This window comes from Chiloscyllium plagiosum, unplaced genomic scaffold (genome assembly GCF_037043375.1).
Source record: "Chiloscyllium plagiosum isolate Xiang-an unplaced genomic scaffold, Cpla_swu_hap1 HiC_scaffold_38, whole genome shotgun sequence".
In the NCBI taxonomy this organism is placed as follows: domain Eukaryota; kingdom Metazoa; phylum Chordata; class Chondrichthyes; order Orectolobiformes; family Hemiscylliidae; genus Chiloscyllium; species Chiloscyllium plagiosum.
Window position 1 is genome coordinate 3,973,338 of NW_028270176.1, and position 19,811 is coordinate 3,993,148.

General features: G+C 41.3%; 1 protein-coding gene across 1 annotated transcript; it reads right to left on the reverse strand.

Moving 5' to 3' along the window:
* Positions 1–11,286: 11,286 nt before the first annotated feature.
* Positions 11,287–13,397, reverse strand: LOC148138977 (putative G protein-coupled receptor 139). The gene is made up of 2 exons (XM_087980811.1): positions 13,343–13,397; positions 11,287–12,221 (listed from the first exon to the last, which is right to left on the reverse strand). Exons 1-2 carry the CDS (start codon positions 13,395–13,397, stop codon positions 11,287–11,289), a joined length of 990 nt encoding a protein of 329 aa, XP_087836937.1.
* Positions 13,398–19,811: the final 6,414 nt, after the last annotated feature.

Below are 19,811 nucleotides of genomic sequence, written 5' to 3' on the forward strand. Positions count from 1 at the left end.
GGCAGAAGTTCATCAAATGTATTACTGTGAATTATAGTAATAAGGTGTACGAGAAGTACATGAATTACTAGTAGGAGGTAAAATACATTTTTATTGGTTTGGACTGTGTAAGGATGTAGTTGAAATTTTCTGGACATACCTTACGTGTCAGGTAATTGGAATACCTCAGGCTGTGATTAAACCAGCACCCTTAATACCCATTCCCGCATTTGAGGAACCTTTTACAGGAGTCTTAATCGATTGCTTAGGACCCTTACATAAAACAAATAGTGTGAGTCAGTATTTGTTGACCAGAATGGATATGTCTACAACATTTTCTGGATACGGATTACCCACAGAAATACCATCATGAAAGGTCAAATTTGACATCAGTTATTCAAAAAAGTTTTGTATAGCTGAGGAATAAAACAATTCAAAGCCACTGCATGCTGTCCAAAATTGCAAGGAACATCAGAACCTGGCATCAAAATTTAAAGACCACAATGAGAGATTATAGATTATTTACAGTGTGGAGACAGGCCCAACAAGTCCACACCAACCCGCCGAAGCACAACCCACCCAGACCCATTCCCCTACATTTACCCCTTCACCTAACACTACAGGCAATTTAACATGGCCAATTCACCTTACCTGTACATTTTTGGAGTTTGGGAGGAAACCCACACAGACACAAGGAGAACATGCAAACTCAACACAGAGTCGCCTGAGGCGGGAACTGAACCTGGGTCTCTGGCACTGTGAGGCAGCAGTGCTAACCACTGTGCAGCCCATATAGTTAAGACTATCCAGAGAATTGGAATCAAGGAATTCTGTTTGTACATTTTGTAATTAGGAATGCACTTAATGAATTAACTAAATTCATTTGAAGTAGTTTGGGGCAAGAGGTGAAAGGACGACTGAAATAAATTAAGAAGAAATTGATGAGTCAGAATTCTGAGACCACATATTTGTACACTTTCAAATTTTAGGAAAAGGATAAATAGAGTGGGTGAGTTGGTAAACAGCATTTGAACATAGCACAGCATGTGATGAAACAGGAAGCAGAAAATAAATCAAAAGTGTGCAATTTTGCAAATGGAGGTAAAGGGTTAATATTACTCCATGAGGCGTAAGCATTTAAAGTCAAAAAGTGTGGTGCCACCTTATCCCAGATCCAATCTTTCAACTCAGCACCACCCTCTTGAACTGTCCTGCCTATCCAGCTTCCTGCTCACCTATCTGCTCTCCACCCTTCTTTACAACCTATCCCCATCACCCCCCACTTCTAGCTACCTTAAACCCCAGCCCCAGTGTCTCCAACTTATCTCTCAGCCCCCTTATGCCCCCAATTCCCGAAAAAGAGCTTATGGTTGAAACGTCAACTCTCTTGCTCCTTGGATACTACCTGACCGACTGTGCTTTTCCAGCATCACAGTCTCGACTCTGATCTCCAGCATCTGCAGTCCTTACTTTTTCCTAGTAGTAAACCTTTAAAGTCAAGGTTTAGTGGATTTTATCGGATTGAAAGGAAATTAAAGTGACAAGAATACTGTATAGAAAGAAATCTCACAGAATGTGTCATGTGAACATGCTCAAAAGTTATTTTGATAGTACTGTAGCAACCTGAAAAAAAAATCCTGATGCCCTGTTTTCTGTTGATTAATGAATACTTTATGAAAATAGATAAAATGCCCTCAGCACCATGTGATCTTGTCTTTGTGGATTAACCTTTTGTGCAGAACCTTTTGAAATTCAAGCTAAATTCCATCTATGTAAGCTCTTCATTCACTTTGCTTGTTGCATCTTCAAAGAACACCACCAAATTAGCCAGTCATGATTTACCCCTCATAAAACCATGCAGACTCTGATGGTTAGAGTTTTGACTTTAGGCTTGAATACTTCTTTAATGATGGACTCTAAAAATTTCCCAATGTCAGATGCTAAACTAACTGGTCTATTGTTTTCTACTTTCTGCCTCCCTCACTTTTTGAATATTTGAAATATATTAGCACTTTCCAATCTACAGCCTTCAGAATATGGAATGCCTTAGTTTTTCTCTTTGTTTTATTATTAACTTCATTTCTTATCTGTGGATTTTTTTCCCTTTTGTTTAACCTTTCTTCATTACTGAAATATGTTTTTGTTGGGAAAAACTCAATGTTTTCTTAAACACCTGCCACTGTTTGTCATTGGTCCAACCTTTTAGTCTTCCTGCCTAGTCACGAGGGGTAAATCTATCCCCATACTTATGTAATTACCTTTGTTTAATTCCAGAATGCTGTTACGGGACTCCAATTTGTTGCCTTCAAACAGAATTCGTAATTCTAGCATACTATGATTCCCATTCCCTAGAGAATCAATCACTGAGATACTTAATTAGTCCCATTGCATTACACAATCCCAAACCCAGAATAACTTCATCTCTAATAGGTTCTCTGACATATTGCTCCAAGAAACAATCTCTAAGATCTTCAATGAATTCTTGCCCAAGGAAACTCCAGACAATTTTCTGTTTCTTGGGCTGTAGCTGTATTTCATTTCTCCATGAATTGAACTGGCTGGGCCTGCGTTTTATTGTCCTGTTTCTCATTTGGAAGCGGCACTCCCATAACCTGCTGTTTTAACCCACTGGATCAGCTGTTTGCATGTTTTTTTCTTGCCCAGAAATATTTATCCCCTCCCCACTGTTTTACATCGTCTGGACCACATTTTGTACACTTTCTCGTTGTGAGAATGCATTACATTCACCAACGGATTTAACTCGCTAGGCATTCCTGTCTCTGTGCTGCTTTTCACATCCCCTCTGCACTCCCTTCCCGTGTAGTTTTATCTTCCTGGGTCTGCTTCTGGCCATGCTGTTTCTGGCTCTAAAGTTGTACTCCTTTCTTTTCCACCCACACTCTTTTAACTCATGGGGGCCTACCTCTATCCGCACTCTTTCCATTCTCAAGCTTTAAACCTTTCCCAGTGAGGGAGTATTTCAGTCATTGTGATGACAAAACCTGAGGAATTAAGTTTCTTGTGGAGAAGGAAGTGTTGTAGAATGAGAAGAGTGTATGTTCTTGAAATAAGAGGGGATACTGTCCAAGTAGGCTGAGAACGCATTACTTCTGGGTTCTTCTAGAGAAGAACTGTGGGACAGGGGCATTCAAAATAGAATTGGGAAAACAACAGACCCAAAGTGTTCCCTTTCCTGAGTAATGTAGGAACCGCAAGTGCAGAGAACTCTGGATGTATAGAAATACATACAAGGTTGAAGAAAGAGGAAAATAATGGTTTTTAAGAGGTAGAAACAAAAGACATCTATGGAGGTCCAGGTGGAATATTGAAAGCCCAGAGGGGAAATCGAGGTCGACTGGAAAGCAAAGAGGGGCAGAACATTGGGGGATAAGGATGGAGAGAATCCCAAGAAATTGAAAAAGGTTAGAATGGGGAAGATGTTTTACTGCAAAAAAAAACTGCACATGTTGGAAATGTGACGGAAAAAGAGAAATTGATGAAAAAACTCAGCAAGTGTGAGAGCACCTGTGGAGAAAAAGCAGAGTTCACCTTTCCAAAACGTTTGTGAAACTGCCAAGTTTCTCCATCAGTTTCTGGTTTTGTTATTACTGCATGTTGTTGAGCAGCTCAGAGTGGTACAGAGGTCATTAGATTTCAAGCTGTTGATAAGAACAAAAGATGTTGGAGGTTACGAGCTGGTCAGTTGCGTATGTAATTAGCTCCAGGGCAGCGTGTTGTCTACAACACTGTTTTAACTAGGTACTACCTGCATATACATTTTAAATCATAAACCTTTCTTAATACAATTGAATCGGAATGAGTGAAAAGTCTAAAGAATCATCCTTATTAAAGTGAACACATTCCCAAGTTGCTTCCAATATGAATCACATTTGTTTCTTGCCCTAGTGGATTATTATGAGATAACTCCTTCAGTATTTTCCCTTTATATATTGGTGTCAATGTAAGTAGGAACTTGTCATAGTAGTCAGAGAGATTGTATACTGCAGGAACTATTTCCCTTGGATAGCTGGTGGTAGTCGAGAATGGGGTCACTGTGTAGTTGTGTCCATGCCCCATTTGAGGGGGAAGGAGTATTGAGACATCCAGTAAGAAGGCAGTAATCCTGGATAGGTGCAGAATTCTGCTGCCAGTGGAAGAATACCATGCCACACATTACTTTATTTCTGGCCAAAAGATCATATTTTGATTTTCAGATAAATAACCTCAGAGTGAAACAAGAATAGAAAGCACATAAAAAAAGGACATGTTTTTGGTAACAAATGCATCGGTAATTGTATATTTATGTAATGAGCTTTAGACATTGCCATAGAGTCCCACATTTCCCTGCATTTGTCCTATATCCTTCTAAACCTTTCCTATCCATGTATTGGTCCAAATGACTTTTAAATGTTTTTAGTATACGAGCCTCAACCACATCCACTGGCAGCTCACTCCATATAAGTTCCACCCTCTGTATGAAAAAAAAGTTCCCTTTTTATTGTTCCTTCTTTAACCTTAAGCTGATGCCTTCTCATCCTCAATTCCGTAACCCTGGGAAAAAGACTAAATGGATTCACCCTATCCTTGGCTTCCATGATCTTGCACACTTCTAATTTGTCCTCCCTTGGTCTCCTATGCTCTAAAGAAAGCAGTCCTAGCTTGGCCAACGTCTCCCTGTAACTCAGACTGTTGAGTCCTGGCAACATCCTTGCAAATTTCATCTGCATTCTTTTCAGTTCAGTCCTATAGGAAGGTGACCAAAACAGAACACAATACTCCAAGTGTGGTCTCACCAGGGTTCCTGTAAAAACGCAACATAACTTCCCAACTTCTGTACTCACTGCACTGTCGGATGAAGGTCAGTGTGCCAAAACCCTTCTTCACCTGTGACTCCACTTTCAGAGAACCATGCACCTGAACACCAAGGTCCCTCTGCTCTATTACACTCCTTAAGGCCCTTCCATTCACCATGAAACTCCTACCTTGAGTTGACTTTTCAAAATGTGAAACCTCATACTTATCTATATTAAACTCCATTTGCCATTTCTCCACACACTTCCCCAGCTGATCAAGGCCCTGCTGCAATTTCTGATGATTAGTCCATGATACTGCCTACGTAAATGTCATCTGTAAACTTACTAATCATGACATTCTCATCCAAATCATTGATATGGTTAACAAACAGCAATGGGCCCAGCACCGACCCCTGAGGCACTCCATTAGTCATAGGCCTCTAGTCCGATAAACATCCTTCCACAATTACTCTCTGCTTCCTACCAACAAGCCAATTGTGTGTCCAATTTGCCAGTTCCCCTGGATTTCATGCGATCTAACCTTCCTGAGCAGTCTACCATGTGGAACCTTATCAAAGACCTTACTGCAATCCATATAGACTTGTCTTTTGCCCTGAACTCGCCATCCTTCCTGTTTACTCCATCAAAGAATACCAACAAATTTGTGAGGCATGATCTCCCACGAACAAAGCCATGCTGACTACTCCTAATCAAACCCTGTCTTTCCAAATGGTTATTTATGTTTTTAGATTAGATTACTTACAGTGTGGAAACAGGTCCTTCGGCCCAACAAGTCCACACCGACCCTCCGAAGAGCAACCCACCCCTACCCATTCCCCTACATTTACCCCTTCACCTAACACTATGGGCAATTTAGCATGGCCAATTCACCTGACCTGCACATTTTTGGACTGTGGGAGGAAGCCGGAGCACCCGGAGGAAACCCACGCAGTCACAAGGAGAATGTGCAAACTCCACACACACAGTTGCCCGAGGGGGAAATTGAACCCAGGTCTCTGGCGCTATGAGGTAGCAATGCTAACCACTGTGCCACCGTGCCATCCATTATCTCTGAATCTTCTCAACTAATTTACTCACAACAGATGTTAAGTTTGCTGGTCTATAGTAACCAGGTTTTTCTTTGAACAAGGGCACAACATTCACTACTCTCCAGTCTTCTGGGACTTCACCCAAGCCTAAAGGTGATGCAAAGATATCAGCCAGGCCTCCATGGTTTCTTTCCTAGAAACCATGTATGATGTCCAATGAATTAGAACACAGAGCATAGAACAACACAGTGCAAAACAGGCCCTTTGGCCCTCAATGTTGCGCTGACCTGTGAACTATTCTCAGCTCGTCCCCCTACACTATCCCATCATCATCCATGTGCTCATCCAAGGATTGTTTAAATCTCCCCAATGTGGCTGAGTGAACTATATTGGCAGGTAGAGCATTCAACACCCTTACCACTCTCTGAGTAAAGAACCTGCCTCTGACATTTGTCTTAAATCTATCACCCCTCAATTTGTAGTTATGCCCCTTCATACAATCTGATGTCATCATCCTAGGAAAAAGACTTTCACTGTCTACCCTATCTAATCCTCTGATCATCTTGTATGTCTCTATCAATTTTCCCCCTTAGCCGCCTTCTTTCCAATGAGAACAGACCCAAGTCTCTCAGCCTTTCCTCATAAGACCAGGCAATATCCTCATAAATCTCCTCTGCACTTTTCCAATGCTTCCACATCCTTCCCAAAATATGGCGACCAGAACTGTACACAATATTCCAAGTGTGGCCACATTAACATTTTGTATAGTTGCACCATAATATTGCGGCTCCGGAGCTTAATCCCTCCACAAATGAAACCTAACACACTGTATACCTTCTTAACAGCACTATCAGCCCGGTGGCAACTTTCAGGGATCTGTGTACATGAACTCCAAGATCCCTCTGCACATCCACACTACCAAGAATCTTTCCATTGACCCAGTACTCTACCTTCCTGTTATTCTTCCCAAAGTGAATCACCTCACATTTAACTGCATTAAACTCCATTTGCCACCTCTCAGCCAAATCCTGCAGTTTATCTAAGTCCCCCTGCAATCTGTAACATTCTTCCACACTGTCCACTACTCCACCGACTTTAGAGTCATCTGCAAATTTACTACTCCATCCACCTATGCCTGCGTCTCAGTCATTTAAAGAAATAATAAACAGTTGTGGTCCCAAAACAGACCCTTGTGGCACACCATTAGTAACCGGACTCCAGACTGAATATTTTCCATCAACTACCTCTCGTTGCCTTCTATCCGAAAGCCAGTTTCTAATCCAAACTGCTAAATTACCCTCAATCCCATGCCTCTGCATTTTCTCCATCAGCCTACCATGTGGAACCTTATCAAAGGCTTTACTGAAGTCCATGTATACCATGTCCACTGCTCTACCCTCATCTACATGCTTGGTCACCTTCTCAAAAAACTCAATGAGGTTTGTGAGACATGACCTGCTCTTGATGCAACCATGTTGACTATCTGAAATCAAATTGTTGCTTGCTAGATGATTATAAATCTCATCTCTTATAATCCTTTCTAAAAGCTTTCCTACAATAGAAGTAAGGCTCACTGGTCTATAATTACCTGGGTCATCTCTACTGCCCTTCTTGAACAAGGGCACATTTGCAATCCTCCAGTCCTCAAGTACTAAACATGTGGACAATGACAACACAACTATCCAAGCCAAACGCTCTGCTATCTCCTCCTGAGCTTTCCAGAGAATTCTCGGATAGATTCCATCTGGCCCAGGGACTTGTCTACTTTCACTCCTTCTAGAATTGATAACACCTGTTTGTAACTAACTTTGATCCTTTCTTGTCTAATATCTCGTACCTCATTTTTCTCCTCTGTAATATTCTCCTTTTTCCTGAGTGAATACCAATGAGAAATGTTCGTTTAGCACCTCTCCGATCTCCACAGGGTCCACCTCAATTTCCCATTCCTGTCTTTGACTGGCCCTATTCCTACCCTAATCACCCTTTTATTCCTCACATACCTATAGAAAGCTTTAGGGTTCTCCTTTATTCTATTTGCTAAAGACTGCTTGTGTCCTCTCTTTGGTCTTCTTAACTCTGTCTTTAAATCCTTCCGAGCTGATCTGTAACTCTCTGTTGCCTCATCTGAACCATCTTGCCTCATCAACACATAAGCCTCCTTCTTCTGCTAAATAAGAGATGCAATTTCTGCAGTAAACCATGGTTCCCTTACCTTATCGCTTCCTCCCTGCCTGACAGGGACATACCTACAAAGGCCACGCAATATCTATTCCTTAAACCAGCTACACATTTCCATAATCTGCATCCCCTGCACTTTGCTACCCCATTCTATGCATCCTAATTCTTGCTGAATCACATTATAATTGCCTTTGCCCCATTGGTAACTCTTGACCTGTGGCATGTACCTATCCCTTTCCATCGCTAAACTAAATGTAACTGAATTATGGTCACTCTCTCCAAAGTGCTCATCTACAACTAAATCAAACACCTGGCCTGGGTCATTACCAAGCACCAGATCCAGTGTGACCTCCCCTCTTGTCAGCTCTTTGACATACTGTGTCAGGAAACCCTCCTGTACACATTGGACAAAAATTGATCCAACCGACGTACTAGAGCTATAACATTTCCAGTCAATGTTGGGGAAGTTAAAGTCCCCGATAATGACCACTTCCACCCAGAATAATTTTGCTAATCCTCTCTCCCGCCTCCCTGGAACTCTGTGGAGATCTATAAAGAACTCCAAGCAGTGTGACCTCTCCTCTTCTGTTTCTAACATCAGCCCACACTACCTCAGTAGACGAGTCCTCGTCAAAAGATCTTTCAGCCACTGTTATATTATCCTTGATTAACAAGGCCATGCCTCCCCTTCTTTTACCGCCTTGCCTGTTCTTAATGAAAGATCTAAATGCTGGAATCTGCAACATCCATTCCTCATCCTGCTCTATGCATGTCTTTAAAATGGCCACAAAATTGAAGTCCCAGGTACCTATCCATGCTGCAAGCTCACCTACCTTATTTCAGATACTTCTGGTATTGAAGTAGACACACTTCAAACCAGCTTGCTGTCTGCCAGCACATTCCTGTGACCCTGAAATCCTGTCCCTGTCCTCCCTACTCTTATTCCCCTCTGCACTGCAACTACACTTCAGGTTCCCATCCCCCTGCTGAGCTAGTTTAAACCCACGCGAATAGCACCAGAAAATGCCCCACCCAGGATATTAGTATCCCTCTGGTTCAAGTGAAGACCATCCTGTTTGTACAGGTCCCACCTTCCCCAGAATGAACTCCAATTATCCAAATACCTGAAACCCTTCCTCCTGCACCATCCTTGCAGCCACGTGTTCAGCTGATATCTCTCCCTATTCCTTGCCTCGCTATCACGTGGCAAGGGTAATAAACCAGAGATAACAACTCAGTTTGTTTCAGCTCTCAGCTTCCACCCTAGCTCTCTGAAATCCTGCCTTACATCCCTATCCCTCTTTCTACTGTTGGTACCTACATGGACCACGACATGAGGCTGGTCACCCTCCCTTCAGGACCCCAAAAATACGATCCAAGACATCACAGACCCTGGCACCTGGGAGGCAACACACCAACCATGAGTCTTGTTTGTTCCCAACAAACCTTCTATCTGAGCCTCTAACCTATTGAGTCCCCAATGACTAACACTCTCCTCCTTTCCCTCCTTCCCTTCTGTGCAACAGGGACAGGCTCTGTGCCAGAGACCTGGGCCCAACTGCATATCCCTGGTAAGTCGTCCCCCTCAACAGTATCCAAAACGGTATACATGTTTTTCAGGGGAACCCTCCACTGACTGTTTTCTACCCCAGCTTTCTTCATGCCTAGGAGTAGCTACTTCTCTGTAACTCTTATCTATCACAGCCTCTGCCTCCCAAATGATCTGAAGTTCATCCAGCTCCCGCTCCAGTTCCCTAACACGGTCTTGGAGGAGCCAGAGTTGGGTGCACTTCCTGCAGATGTACTTGGATGGGACACCAATGGCGTCCCTCACCTCAAACATCATGCAGGAGGAACATTGCACTGCTAGTCACCTTACCTGATGTGTCCCTGGTCTTTAAGGTTGGAGGCGGTGATTTGGTGGAAGGCCCTACAAAGGTAGGGTCTCTGCTTTAGAAAACACTGGACGGAAATAAAAAGAAGTCCCACCTTTCCCGGAAACTTCTGCTCTCTGACTTCAAATACAAAAGTTCAAATCAGTGACTCACTGCTCCTGGCAGGCTCCTGGTCCAAGCTCCTGCCTTTCGAGTTGCTGCTGTTCCTTTTTGTTGTTGTACAATACTAATCACAAATGGTGGTGACTTCTTTTTGAGAGATCACAGATTGGTCAGCTGAAAGATCCATTGGCTGTAGTGCTCCTGCCTGTTCATCACAAGCTATTAGCAGTCATGGTTATCTCTGTCATGTCCAACTTAGGTAGATACCAATTTTTTTGCTTCTTTTCTCATTCATGGGAGGAGGCACCATTTATTGCCCATCCTTAATTGCCCAGAGGCAGTTACAAGTTAATCGCTTTGCTGTGGGTCTGGAGGCACATGGAGGCTAGACCTGGTAAGGATGGCAGTTTCTTTCGCCAAAGAATGTTAGTGAACCAAGTGGCTTTTTTCTGACCATAGGCAATAAATTCATGGTAATCATTAGACTTTAATTCCACATATTTATTGAATTCAAATTCTACCATCTGCTGTGACGGGATTCGAATCCAAGCCCCCCAAACACTATCTGGATCTTAAGTTCGGTGATAATACCACGAGGCTATCGGCTGTAATCGCAACATTACACCTCCATGCCTCTTGGTATAAGAGAGCGTGGTTTAACTCTCTATTTAATACATGACCCTGCTGATGGGTGTACAATGACAAGAACAGCTGAAATGTACAACATTTGCTTAGAGCAACAGGTTAGCTGGATAACCGCTACTGCTACCATGTTGAAGGCCTCCTTCATTTGTTTGATCCAAATCTGTACTGTCCACCCACCAGATCCCAGATCATCCTGGAAATGAATGACTAAATTATACCAGAAACTTGCATAAATCGCATATAGATACATTTAATGTATGTGCATGCCCACCTCACTCCAACTTTTAAAAGTAACTTCAAAATTTCTGTAACCATCTTCTCTCTGTAATTTTCTCAAGTGTACCCTTCATATCAAGCTCACAATCATGTTTGTGCTGAAGAAGTTTTGTTTAATTCTGTAAAAGCTATTTGAAGATGTGATGGACTCCTCAGAGCTGCGTATTTGATGTGCAACACAGTTAGCTTCTACAGACAAAGCTCAAGTTCGCTACATAAGATTCATAACAATATTTCACAGACATACATAATATGCATGGGTTATATCAGAAAAAGATGTGAGTTGGTTCTCTATTGCGTTACTTTCCATCCAACGTTTGTAAGTGCATCACTCTCGGGAAAGCCAAGCATGGAAGTATTGAAACAAAATTAGTTTTGTTGCCTAAATACATGTAACTCTTTATGAAATGTCAATAATTTAATGATGAGATTAAAAGGATACTTAATTATGATCTTGAGTTGCTCTCTGAATTTATTCTGGGTGATGACATAAATACATGTGTTGGTGCAGATACTGAGAAGCTGAAGCATATTGGCGATGGATTCCAGGTAATAAAGAGGGTCTGTGACAGAGTAAGAATATGCCTTTGTAATTCGCTGATAAATGTAAAATACAAGCTGAGTCACCCATAACATTATAAAGCTGCCAGATATACTGAAGAGTAATATGATGGATTTCCTTCGCATCTCCATTTCTGGATCCTTGCCATTCTCTCCATTGAGGTGACCCCGGAGCGCCCTGCGGACTTCACTTGCGGCTAAAATACGTCTGACAGTCAGAAGATTGAGCAGCAAGATGAGGAAGATCGGTAGGCAAATTGTTAAAATTGTATAAAAGATGACAAAACCTGCCCATACAGGCGAAGTAATGAAGCTGGCTTTTGTAATGCAATGCCAGGGAATATTATCAATCGTGTACAGGGGTTCGTATCTGAAATACCAGGCAACAGATACTAAACAACTCAAAACAGTCACTGTCCCTATTACAACAACTGCTGTTTTCTCTGCACAATACTTAGCTTTCAACTTAATGCAACATATGGCAACAAATCGATCGAAGGTGAAAGCAACTGTGAGCAACACAGAAATCTCTGTTGATGTGAAAACGAATGTGTAAATAAAACTACACAAAGGCGTAATGAACAGAAATGAGTCCTGGAAGTACATCCGACCAATTTGATATAATAGAGGTTCAGCAATAACAACCAAGAGGTCGGCAGCTGCCATTCCAAGCAGGTAGCGAGAAATACATTTGGAGAGGCCACAGTTTCCTCGGGACAGAATAAGAATCACTGCTACATTAACTAGAACAGAGGAAAAATGAAAACAATTTTTTAAAAAAATTTCATCGAGAGGATTTAAAAAATCATTAAACGTTTGAAGTTGTTTTTTGAATGGAACACATTTCCAGATTTTTTTATAAGAAATTATTTACAGCTTGAGCAGGTAGGACAGTGGGGAAAAAAACTATCATTAAGACATCTCTAAATCAATTATAAAATAAATTGCATAATTTCAGCTGGCAGATTCAAAGTGAGGTTAAATAGACTTGAAAATGTTTAATTTCACAAGGCATTCCAATGCAGCTATCTTACCCTCACTGAAGTAGAGAGGAAGTGGATGTATTGAATCTCATTCACTGGTCAGTATATGAAGATACTTTAGATTACTTACAGCGTGGAAACAGGCCCTTCAGTCCAACAAGTCAACACTGACCCACCGAAGCGCAACCTACCCAGACCCATTCCCCTACATTTACCCCTTCACCTAACACTATGGGCAATTTAGCACAGCCAATTCACCTAACCTGCACATTTTTGGACTATGGGAGGAAACCGGAGCACCTGGAGGAAAAACATGCAGACATGGGGAGAATGTGCAAACTCCACATAGTCAGTCACCTGAGGTGGGAATTGAACCCGGGTCTCTGGCACTGTGAGGCAGCAGTGCTAACCACTGTGCCACTGTACCACCCACTGAGGTAATTTTTCATAGTTTATAAATTCATTTATATACTGCTTCATTGGGACCATTTTCCTTTGGGAGTACGTGATGATATCTCCTTCCTTCACAAATAAGGTGAGCTATCACAATATTTGGCAGTGAAGCAACAATCTTTGAATCAAACTTTGAAAATTTTTTAGCTTCACTCGACGAAGCTAATAGAGTGTCTGATGATTTGGTGTATTTTCTAAGCATCATACTAATACCTGCAATATGACAAGTGAAGAAAATAATCCAGAAAGATTCAGTTGGGTATTAAAGAATTATAATTTCCATATAATGCAGTTGTTTCAAGGCAACAATAACAATAAAAAAAACTGTTGACACAGCAGTGGAAAAATCATATGGAATTATCATACAACTGTTACTGTGGCACACTTGACTCTGATTCACAGCAGTAGCAGCTAAGAAAGCGACTCACCAGTAACTCCAAACACTGCAAGAACTGGATAGTAGATATGTTCTATCTGAATCATTACTGAATACACGTATCCCATTTTGGTGTTCAGAAGTGATGTCTATTTGTCTGGAAATGACAGCTCCTGAAAACACTGTGCTGATACCTGCCAAGGGACCTTGTTTATATGTTTCCACGGGGACAGTTGTTATCAGGTACAGTGCACTTGCATTGGAACAAACAAATTGCATCAGCAGCATTGACATCATTGAAATTGAAATTTTGGAGAGCTAAAATATACATCACAGTCCAGGACTGTGTAAAACAGAAAACAAGGTTCTAAACTTCCTTTTTGTACAATTTCTTTAAATTGCTCATTTGTGCCGAATGTTTTACTATATGAATTTCTGTACACCCCTCACTGAATGCAAGTTGGTGAGTGCTGTAGCAGACAACTGAGCACCCAGGAAGGAGAGCATCAGCTCTAGCAGATCAACAACCACATATAGAGGTGACCTCTGCAACCGGGATCATCACTCCAACATTGGTCTGTTCAGTCGCAAGCGATGTTGCTTCGGTGAAGCAGAAAGCTAGATCAAGGAGGATGCAACCCATGGCAAGCCATGACCGAAAAGGGACCTGCTGGGAGTACTGGATGGAAGATTGATGTTTAGTAATTACGGTGTATGCTAATGTGGCAATGGCACATTTTATATATTGGAACACTTTGACTGTTTACAACAGCATGCCAAAGCTTTTGTAGGTTGAGTGTAATCAACAGTAACAGCAGTATTAAAAATGATCATTAATTCTTATATTGTACAACTAGAGTCCTCAGCCAACATATTTTTATGCTTCCACCTCTACTACTGCAAAGTCTTATTCGTCACAAATTCAATAATGGATTTTGTGTCCTAATAGTACTCACTGGGTGTTTGTATTGCTACAGTGTAAGATTGGATGCCCTAACTGGCATGTAATGAAGAAATCTAATTGTTGACTGATCTCTCCCTCTCAGTCAAAATGTGTGGTGCTGGAAAATCACCGAAGGTCAGGAAGCATCCAAGATGCATTAGAATCGACGTCTCGGGCATAAGCCCTTTATTAGGAATGTGCCCACATTCCTGATGAAGGGCTTATGCTCAAAACATTGAGTCTCTTATTCCTCAGATACTGCCTTCCCAGCTGTGCCTTTCCAGCGTCACGCTTTTTTATCTCTGATCTCCAGCATCTGCAGTCCTCACTTTCTCCTGATCTTTCACTCTACCCACTCTGGCTTTTGTTATAAATAGTGGCTCAATAGTATGGGACTTCTTTCAGTGGAATGTAGGAGATTGAAGGATGACCTTACAAGGTTTATAAAATCATAATGGGCATAGATAAGGTGAATAGGAAAGGTCTTTTCCCGAGAATGAGTCAGTTCAAAACTGGGGGGCAACTTTTACAGTGAGAGGAGAAAGATTTAAAAGGGACCTGAGGGGCAGCTTTTTCAGACAGAGGGTGTTCATATGTGGAATGAACAGTCAGACGAAGTGACAGATGTAGGTACAGTTAAAACATTTAAAAGACGTTTAGACAGGCACATGAATGGTAAAGATTTCAGGGTTATGCGTCAAATGCAAGCAAATGGGACTGGTTTAGTTTGCGAAATCTGGACGGCATGGATGGGTTGGACTGAAGGTTCTAATTCCATGCTGTATGACTCTGAGTAAATATTGCAACTACTGTGTGTTTTATACTGAGCATTATACTGAAAGAGTTAAAATTAAGGTTTGCTTAATTAAATTCTGGTTATGTTCCCTGCCTTTGTCCGTCACACAACAGAATGTCTGGGTAAAAGTACTGGGTCCTCTTTCTGACTGTTCTTGGAGATGAGAGTTGCATTGTAGAAAGGCTGAGTTCACGGAGAAGATAAACCATGATCACACTGAATGCAGAGCAGGTCTAAAGTCCAAATAGTCCTTCCCTGATTATCATTATATTGCATTCTGTACTGTACAAACAGACAAACTAATTTCTGGCACACATCCAAAAGTAAGCTTTAATGATGCCCTTTAAAAATATGCATTGTAACAGTGAAGTTTAGTTAACAGAATAAAACTAGTCTTTAAATTGTTACAAGAATATAAGAGGATTCTGATCCATGTCCCCAACTGTCTTCGACACATTGTTCATCAAATAAATATTAAAATGTAATAAGACCTAAACCAAACTCAATAATTCCTTTTCAATGGGAAAGTATTTTCTCCGGTGCATCTTGGGATTCTTTGGAAAGTAAACAAATGGCTGTTTAATTCCATGATCGGCTTCCTGTAGCAGTACAGCTCCAACTCCGATGTCACTAGCATCGATTGCAACTTTGAAGGGTTTCAAAAAATTTGGTGTAGCTAAAACTAGTGAGGTGGTTCAAACTGCTTTCAAATTGTCAAATGTCTAATTGCATTGTTCTGACCATCGAAATGTGTTCTCCTTCAGTTAGCAGTGCCACTATGCTGCTGAAGTTTGGAAAGAGCCTCCGGTAGAATCTACTTAGTCCGAAAACACAAAGCATACCTTTCTTCGAGGTTGATAGTGGTAATTCCTCGCTGGCCTTCGTCTTTGTGTTCCTTGGGGGGTCAACCTTCCATGACCGATGTTATATTCCAAGAATGTCACCTATGTCTTTGCAAATTCTGTTTTCCTTATGTTTATTACCAGTTTTGCTTCTTGTAATCTTTCAAAGAGCTTTGCCAACTGTACCATGTTATCATTCCATGATTCATGAAAGACCATTACATCATCCAAGTCAACTGCACAGTTTCTTAACCCAGCCACAACTCTGTTCATGAGTCTTTGGTATGTGGTGAGTAAGTTCTTCATTCTAAAGAGCATCACTTTGAATTGATGTAGCCCATTTGGGGTTACAAACACAGAAATTCCTTTCACTTTCTCTGGTAAAGATACCTGCCAATAACCATGCAGTAGCTTGTCCAACTTTCTCTACACAGTCATTCAATCTTGGTATTGAATATTAGTCTGATTTTATTACGGTGTTGACACTCCAATGGACCACACAAAATCATTGAGTCCACTCAGGTTTGGGAACTAACACGATCATCTCTTAAAATTAGGGACTGATTAGATACTGTATCCCTCAAAAAGATATCTTCTTTCTCTTCTCCCCTGTTCCTTCTCAGTAAATACAGAGGTGAAGCCTTTGTAGAAATCAGGCACTAACTCTAAACTCAGCCCTACCTAGGCTGTGCACTTTCCTGCAGCTCCTCAGCTCTTCTTGGGGTTCCCTTTACAACTTTTACTAATACCACTGGCTGAGCTTCTTCTACCACATCTTTTCACACAGTGCCTTTCTTTAATGACCAGCACTGCGACTATGTGTGCCCCGCCTTACCACAGTGGAAACACCTGCGGCCTTTCCCCTCCTTTTCATCCCCTTGGGCTTCTTTTTAACCTATAGTAAAGAATTACCAATGTTTTCTACTCTTTGTTTTGTAGTGTAGGATCACCCCTTTGCCCAATTTCTATCCCTCACAGGATGAAATGCTTGTTCGAAGCTGGACTTTGCCATATGCACCAATGTAATTCTTTCGAACTCAGCATAAACCTGACCCTGTTACTTCTTTATGTTTCTGAATCACTGTCTGTATGCTTCTGGTACCAATTCATAAGCACTCAAAATAGCCTGTTGACATCTTCATAATTTCTTCACCCCACACCTGACAGGGTTGCAGAAACTTCACTAGCTCTGCCTACCAGCTTAGTCTGAATTAGTATTACCCACAAGTCCTCTGATCACTCCACTGCCTAGCCATTTTATTCAAATGAAATAAAGAAAGCTTCGACATCATCAAAATATGACAGTGCTTTAACATATTTGTATACATCACTATCTTCTCTCTTCATCTCCATCCTGTTAGCTTGACTTTCCTGACAAAGTTGAAATGTTCAAATTCTCTCTCCTTTTCCCTTTCTCTCTCTCTCTCTCTCTTTCTCTTTCCTTTTCTTCTCTCTCTTTTTCTCTTTCTTCTCTCTGTCTTTGCTCAGCTCTGAACCTTCTCTTTCTCTTTTTCTCTTTTTTGTCCTTTCTCTCTCCCTTTCTCTCTCCCTTTCTCTCTCCCTTTCTCTCTCCCTTTCTCTCTCCCTTTCTCTCTCCCTTCCCTTTCTCTCTCCCTTCCCTTTCTCTCTCCCTTCCCTTTCTCTCTCCCTTCCCTTTCTCTCTCCCTTCCCTTTCTCTCTCCCTTCCCTTTCTCTCTCCCTTCCCTTTCTCTCTCCCTTCCCTTTCTCTCTCCCTTCCCTTTCTCTCTCCCTTCCCTTTCTCTCTCCCTTCTCTTTCTCTCTCCCTTCTCTTTCTCTCTCCCTTCTCTTTCTCTCTCCCTTCTCTTTCTCTCTCCCTTCTCTTTCTCTCTCCCTTCTCTTTCTCTCTCCCTTCTCTTTCTCTCTCCCTTCTCTTTCTCTCTCCCTTCTCTTTCTCTCTCCCTTCTCTTTCTCTCTCCCTTCTCTTTTTCCCTTTTCTTTCTCTCTCCCTTTTCTTTATCTTCTAACTCTATTTTCCTCAACTATAATTTAGGTTTTTCTGACTCTACTGTACTTTTTGCTAATTCTCCAAGTATGGCCTTTATCTGTCCTTATAAACTTTCTTGGAAAATTTGGGAATCACCTTTAAACCTCAGAACCTCGTTAGCATTTTTAAGAGCCATTTCTGTCACTTTTAATTTTACCAACCACAAGTTACTAAAATTAAACAAATTATCTCACTCAAGTTTTATTTAAAGATCTAGAACACTAATTGGCATGTATTTATATCTGCTGGGATGTTGCCTACCCTAAATCTATTCAAATCTGTCCAAATTTCAGACTGGATCTGTCTAAACCTGTTCAAATCACAGACATGCCAAACTGTTGTGACACAGCAGTAAACCTTTCTGATAATTAAACCAAACACCCAGAAAAACTCACCTTGCCTCGTAATTTGTTAAAGTATGAGTGACATAGAGCTCCCAAATTCCACGATTTAAAGACAAAATATCAAATGTAATCTTTAACTCAAAAAGTCAAATTAAACAGCAACTATTCATAACTCTAAGCCTCCATTGTCTTAACTGCTTGTTATCTGCCTCCATTCCCACAACAATATACTTTTCCAATAGCCATCCATATTAAAATTACATCGAAGTAGTTTCAGAGGCACACAGTTGCTGTTGTTTCCGTGTCCTACTTCCTCTGACATTAGATGTCCCTGAGACGTCTTTGGTCTTTTGCTGCAAAGACGTTTTGTATGAAAAAAGTACCTTTGATAGAGAGTGCTTTGCTGGCAGTTACTCTGTCAATGGCAGTTGGTCTCTCTGGCAAACTTTCAAAATGCCTACTTCTGCATACTGCAAACATCGGATCGTCCCATTGGTTTGATGTTGGCAAAACAGTAAATTCAAAATAAATTGCGTTTTAGATCCTGGCACATAATTTAAACTGATTGGTTAAATTTGCATGGTTGTCAACATAGCAACGAAAACTCAGGTATTTCTTCCACAGCCAAATGTTACATATTTTCAATTTTCCAGTCCTCTCTGAGACAGGTACCTGCAAGCTCTCAGTACAGTACAGTACTGACGTGCACGGTACAGTATACGTCTTCAACTTCATAACATCTTCCAAACGAACTACAGAAATTTGCCAAAACTCTTGAGACACCACCTTCTAAACCACTAACCATGTCCATCGACAAGAAAAGGTGGGAAAAAAACATCAGAACACTACCACTGCCAACGTCACTTCCCATTCACTGACTGCCCTGATGTGGAAATACATTTCCTTTCTGTGACCTCACTGTTGAAACAGGAAAGGAGAGATCACCCTTTTAGGAGTTTTCTTTTGGCCTCTGAATAGTTCCAGAGATGTAGATAGGACAGCAAAAATAATTCTGGACAGGAGGGAGAGTAAGATGGTAGTTGTTATGGGGGCATTTAACTTTCAGAAGATTGACTGGAAATGCTATAGTTTGAGTACTTTAGATGGGTCAGTATTTGTCCAATGTGTGCAGGATGGTTTCCTGACACAATATGTAGACAGACAACAAGGGGCGAGGCCACATTGGATTTGGTACTGGGTAATGAGCACTTGGTGATAGTGACCACAATTCAGTTATGTTTACTTTAGTGATGAAAAGGAATATGTATATACCACAGGGCAAGAGTTATAACTGGGGGAAAGTCAGTTATGATGTAATTAGGCAAGATTTATGATGTAGAAGATGGGGAAGGAGACTGCAGGGGATGGGCACAACTGAAATGTAGAGCTTATTCAGGGAACAGCTACTGCGTACCCTTGATAAGTATGTTCCTGTCAGGCAGGGAAGAAATGGTCAAGCGAGGGAACTGTGGTTTACAAAAGAACTTGAATCTCTTGTCAAGAGGAATAAGGATGCTATGTAAGGATGAGACGTGAAGGCTCAGTTAGGGTGCTTGAAAGTTCCAAGTTAGCCAGGAAAGATCTAAAGAGT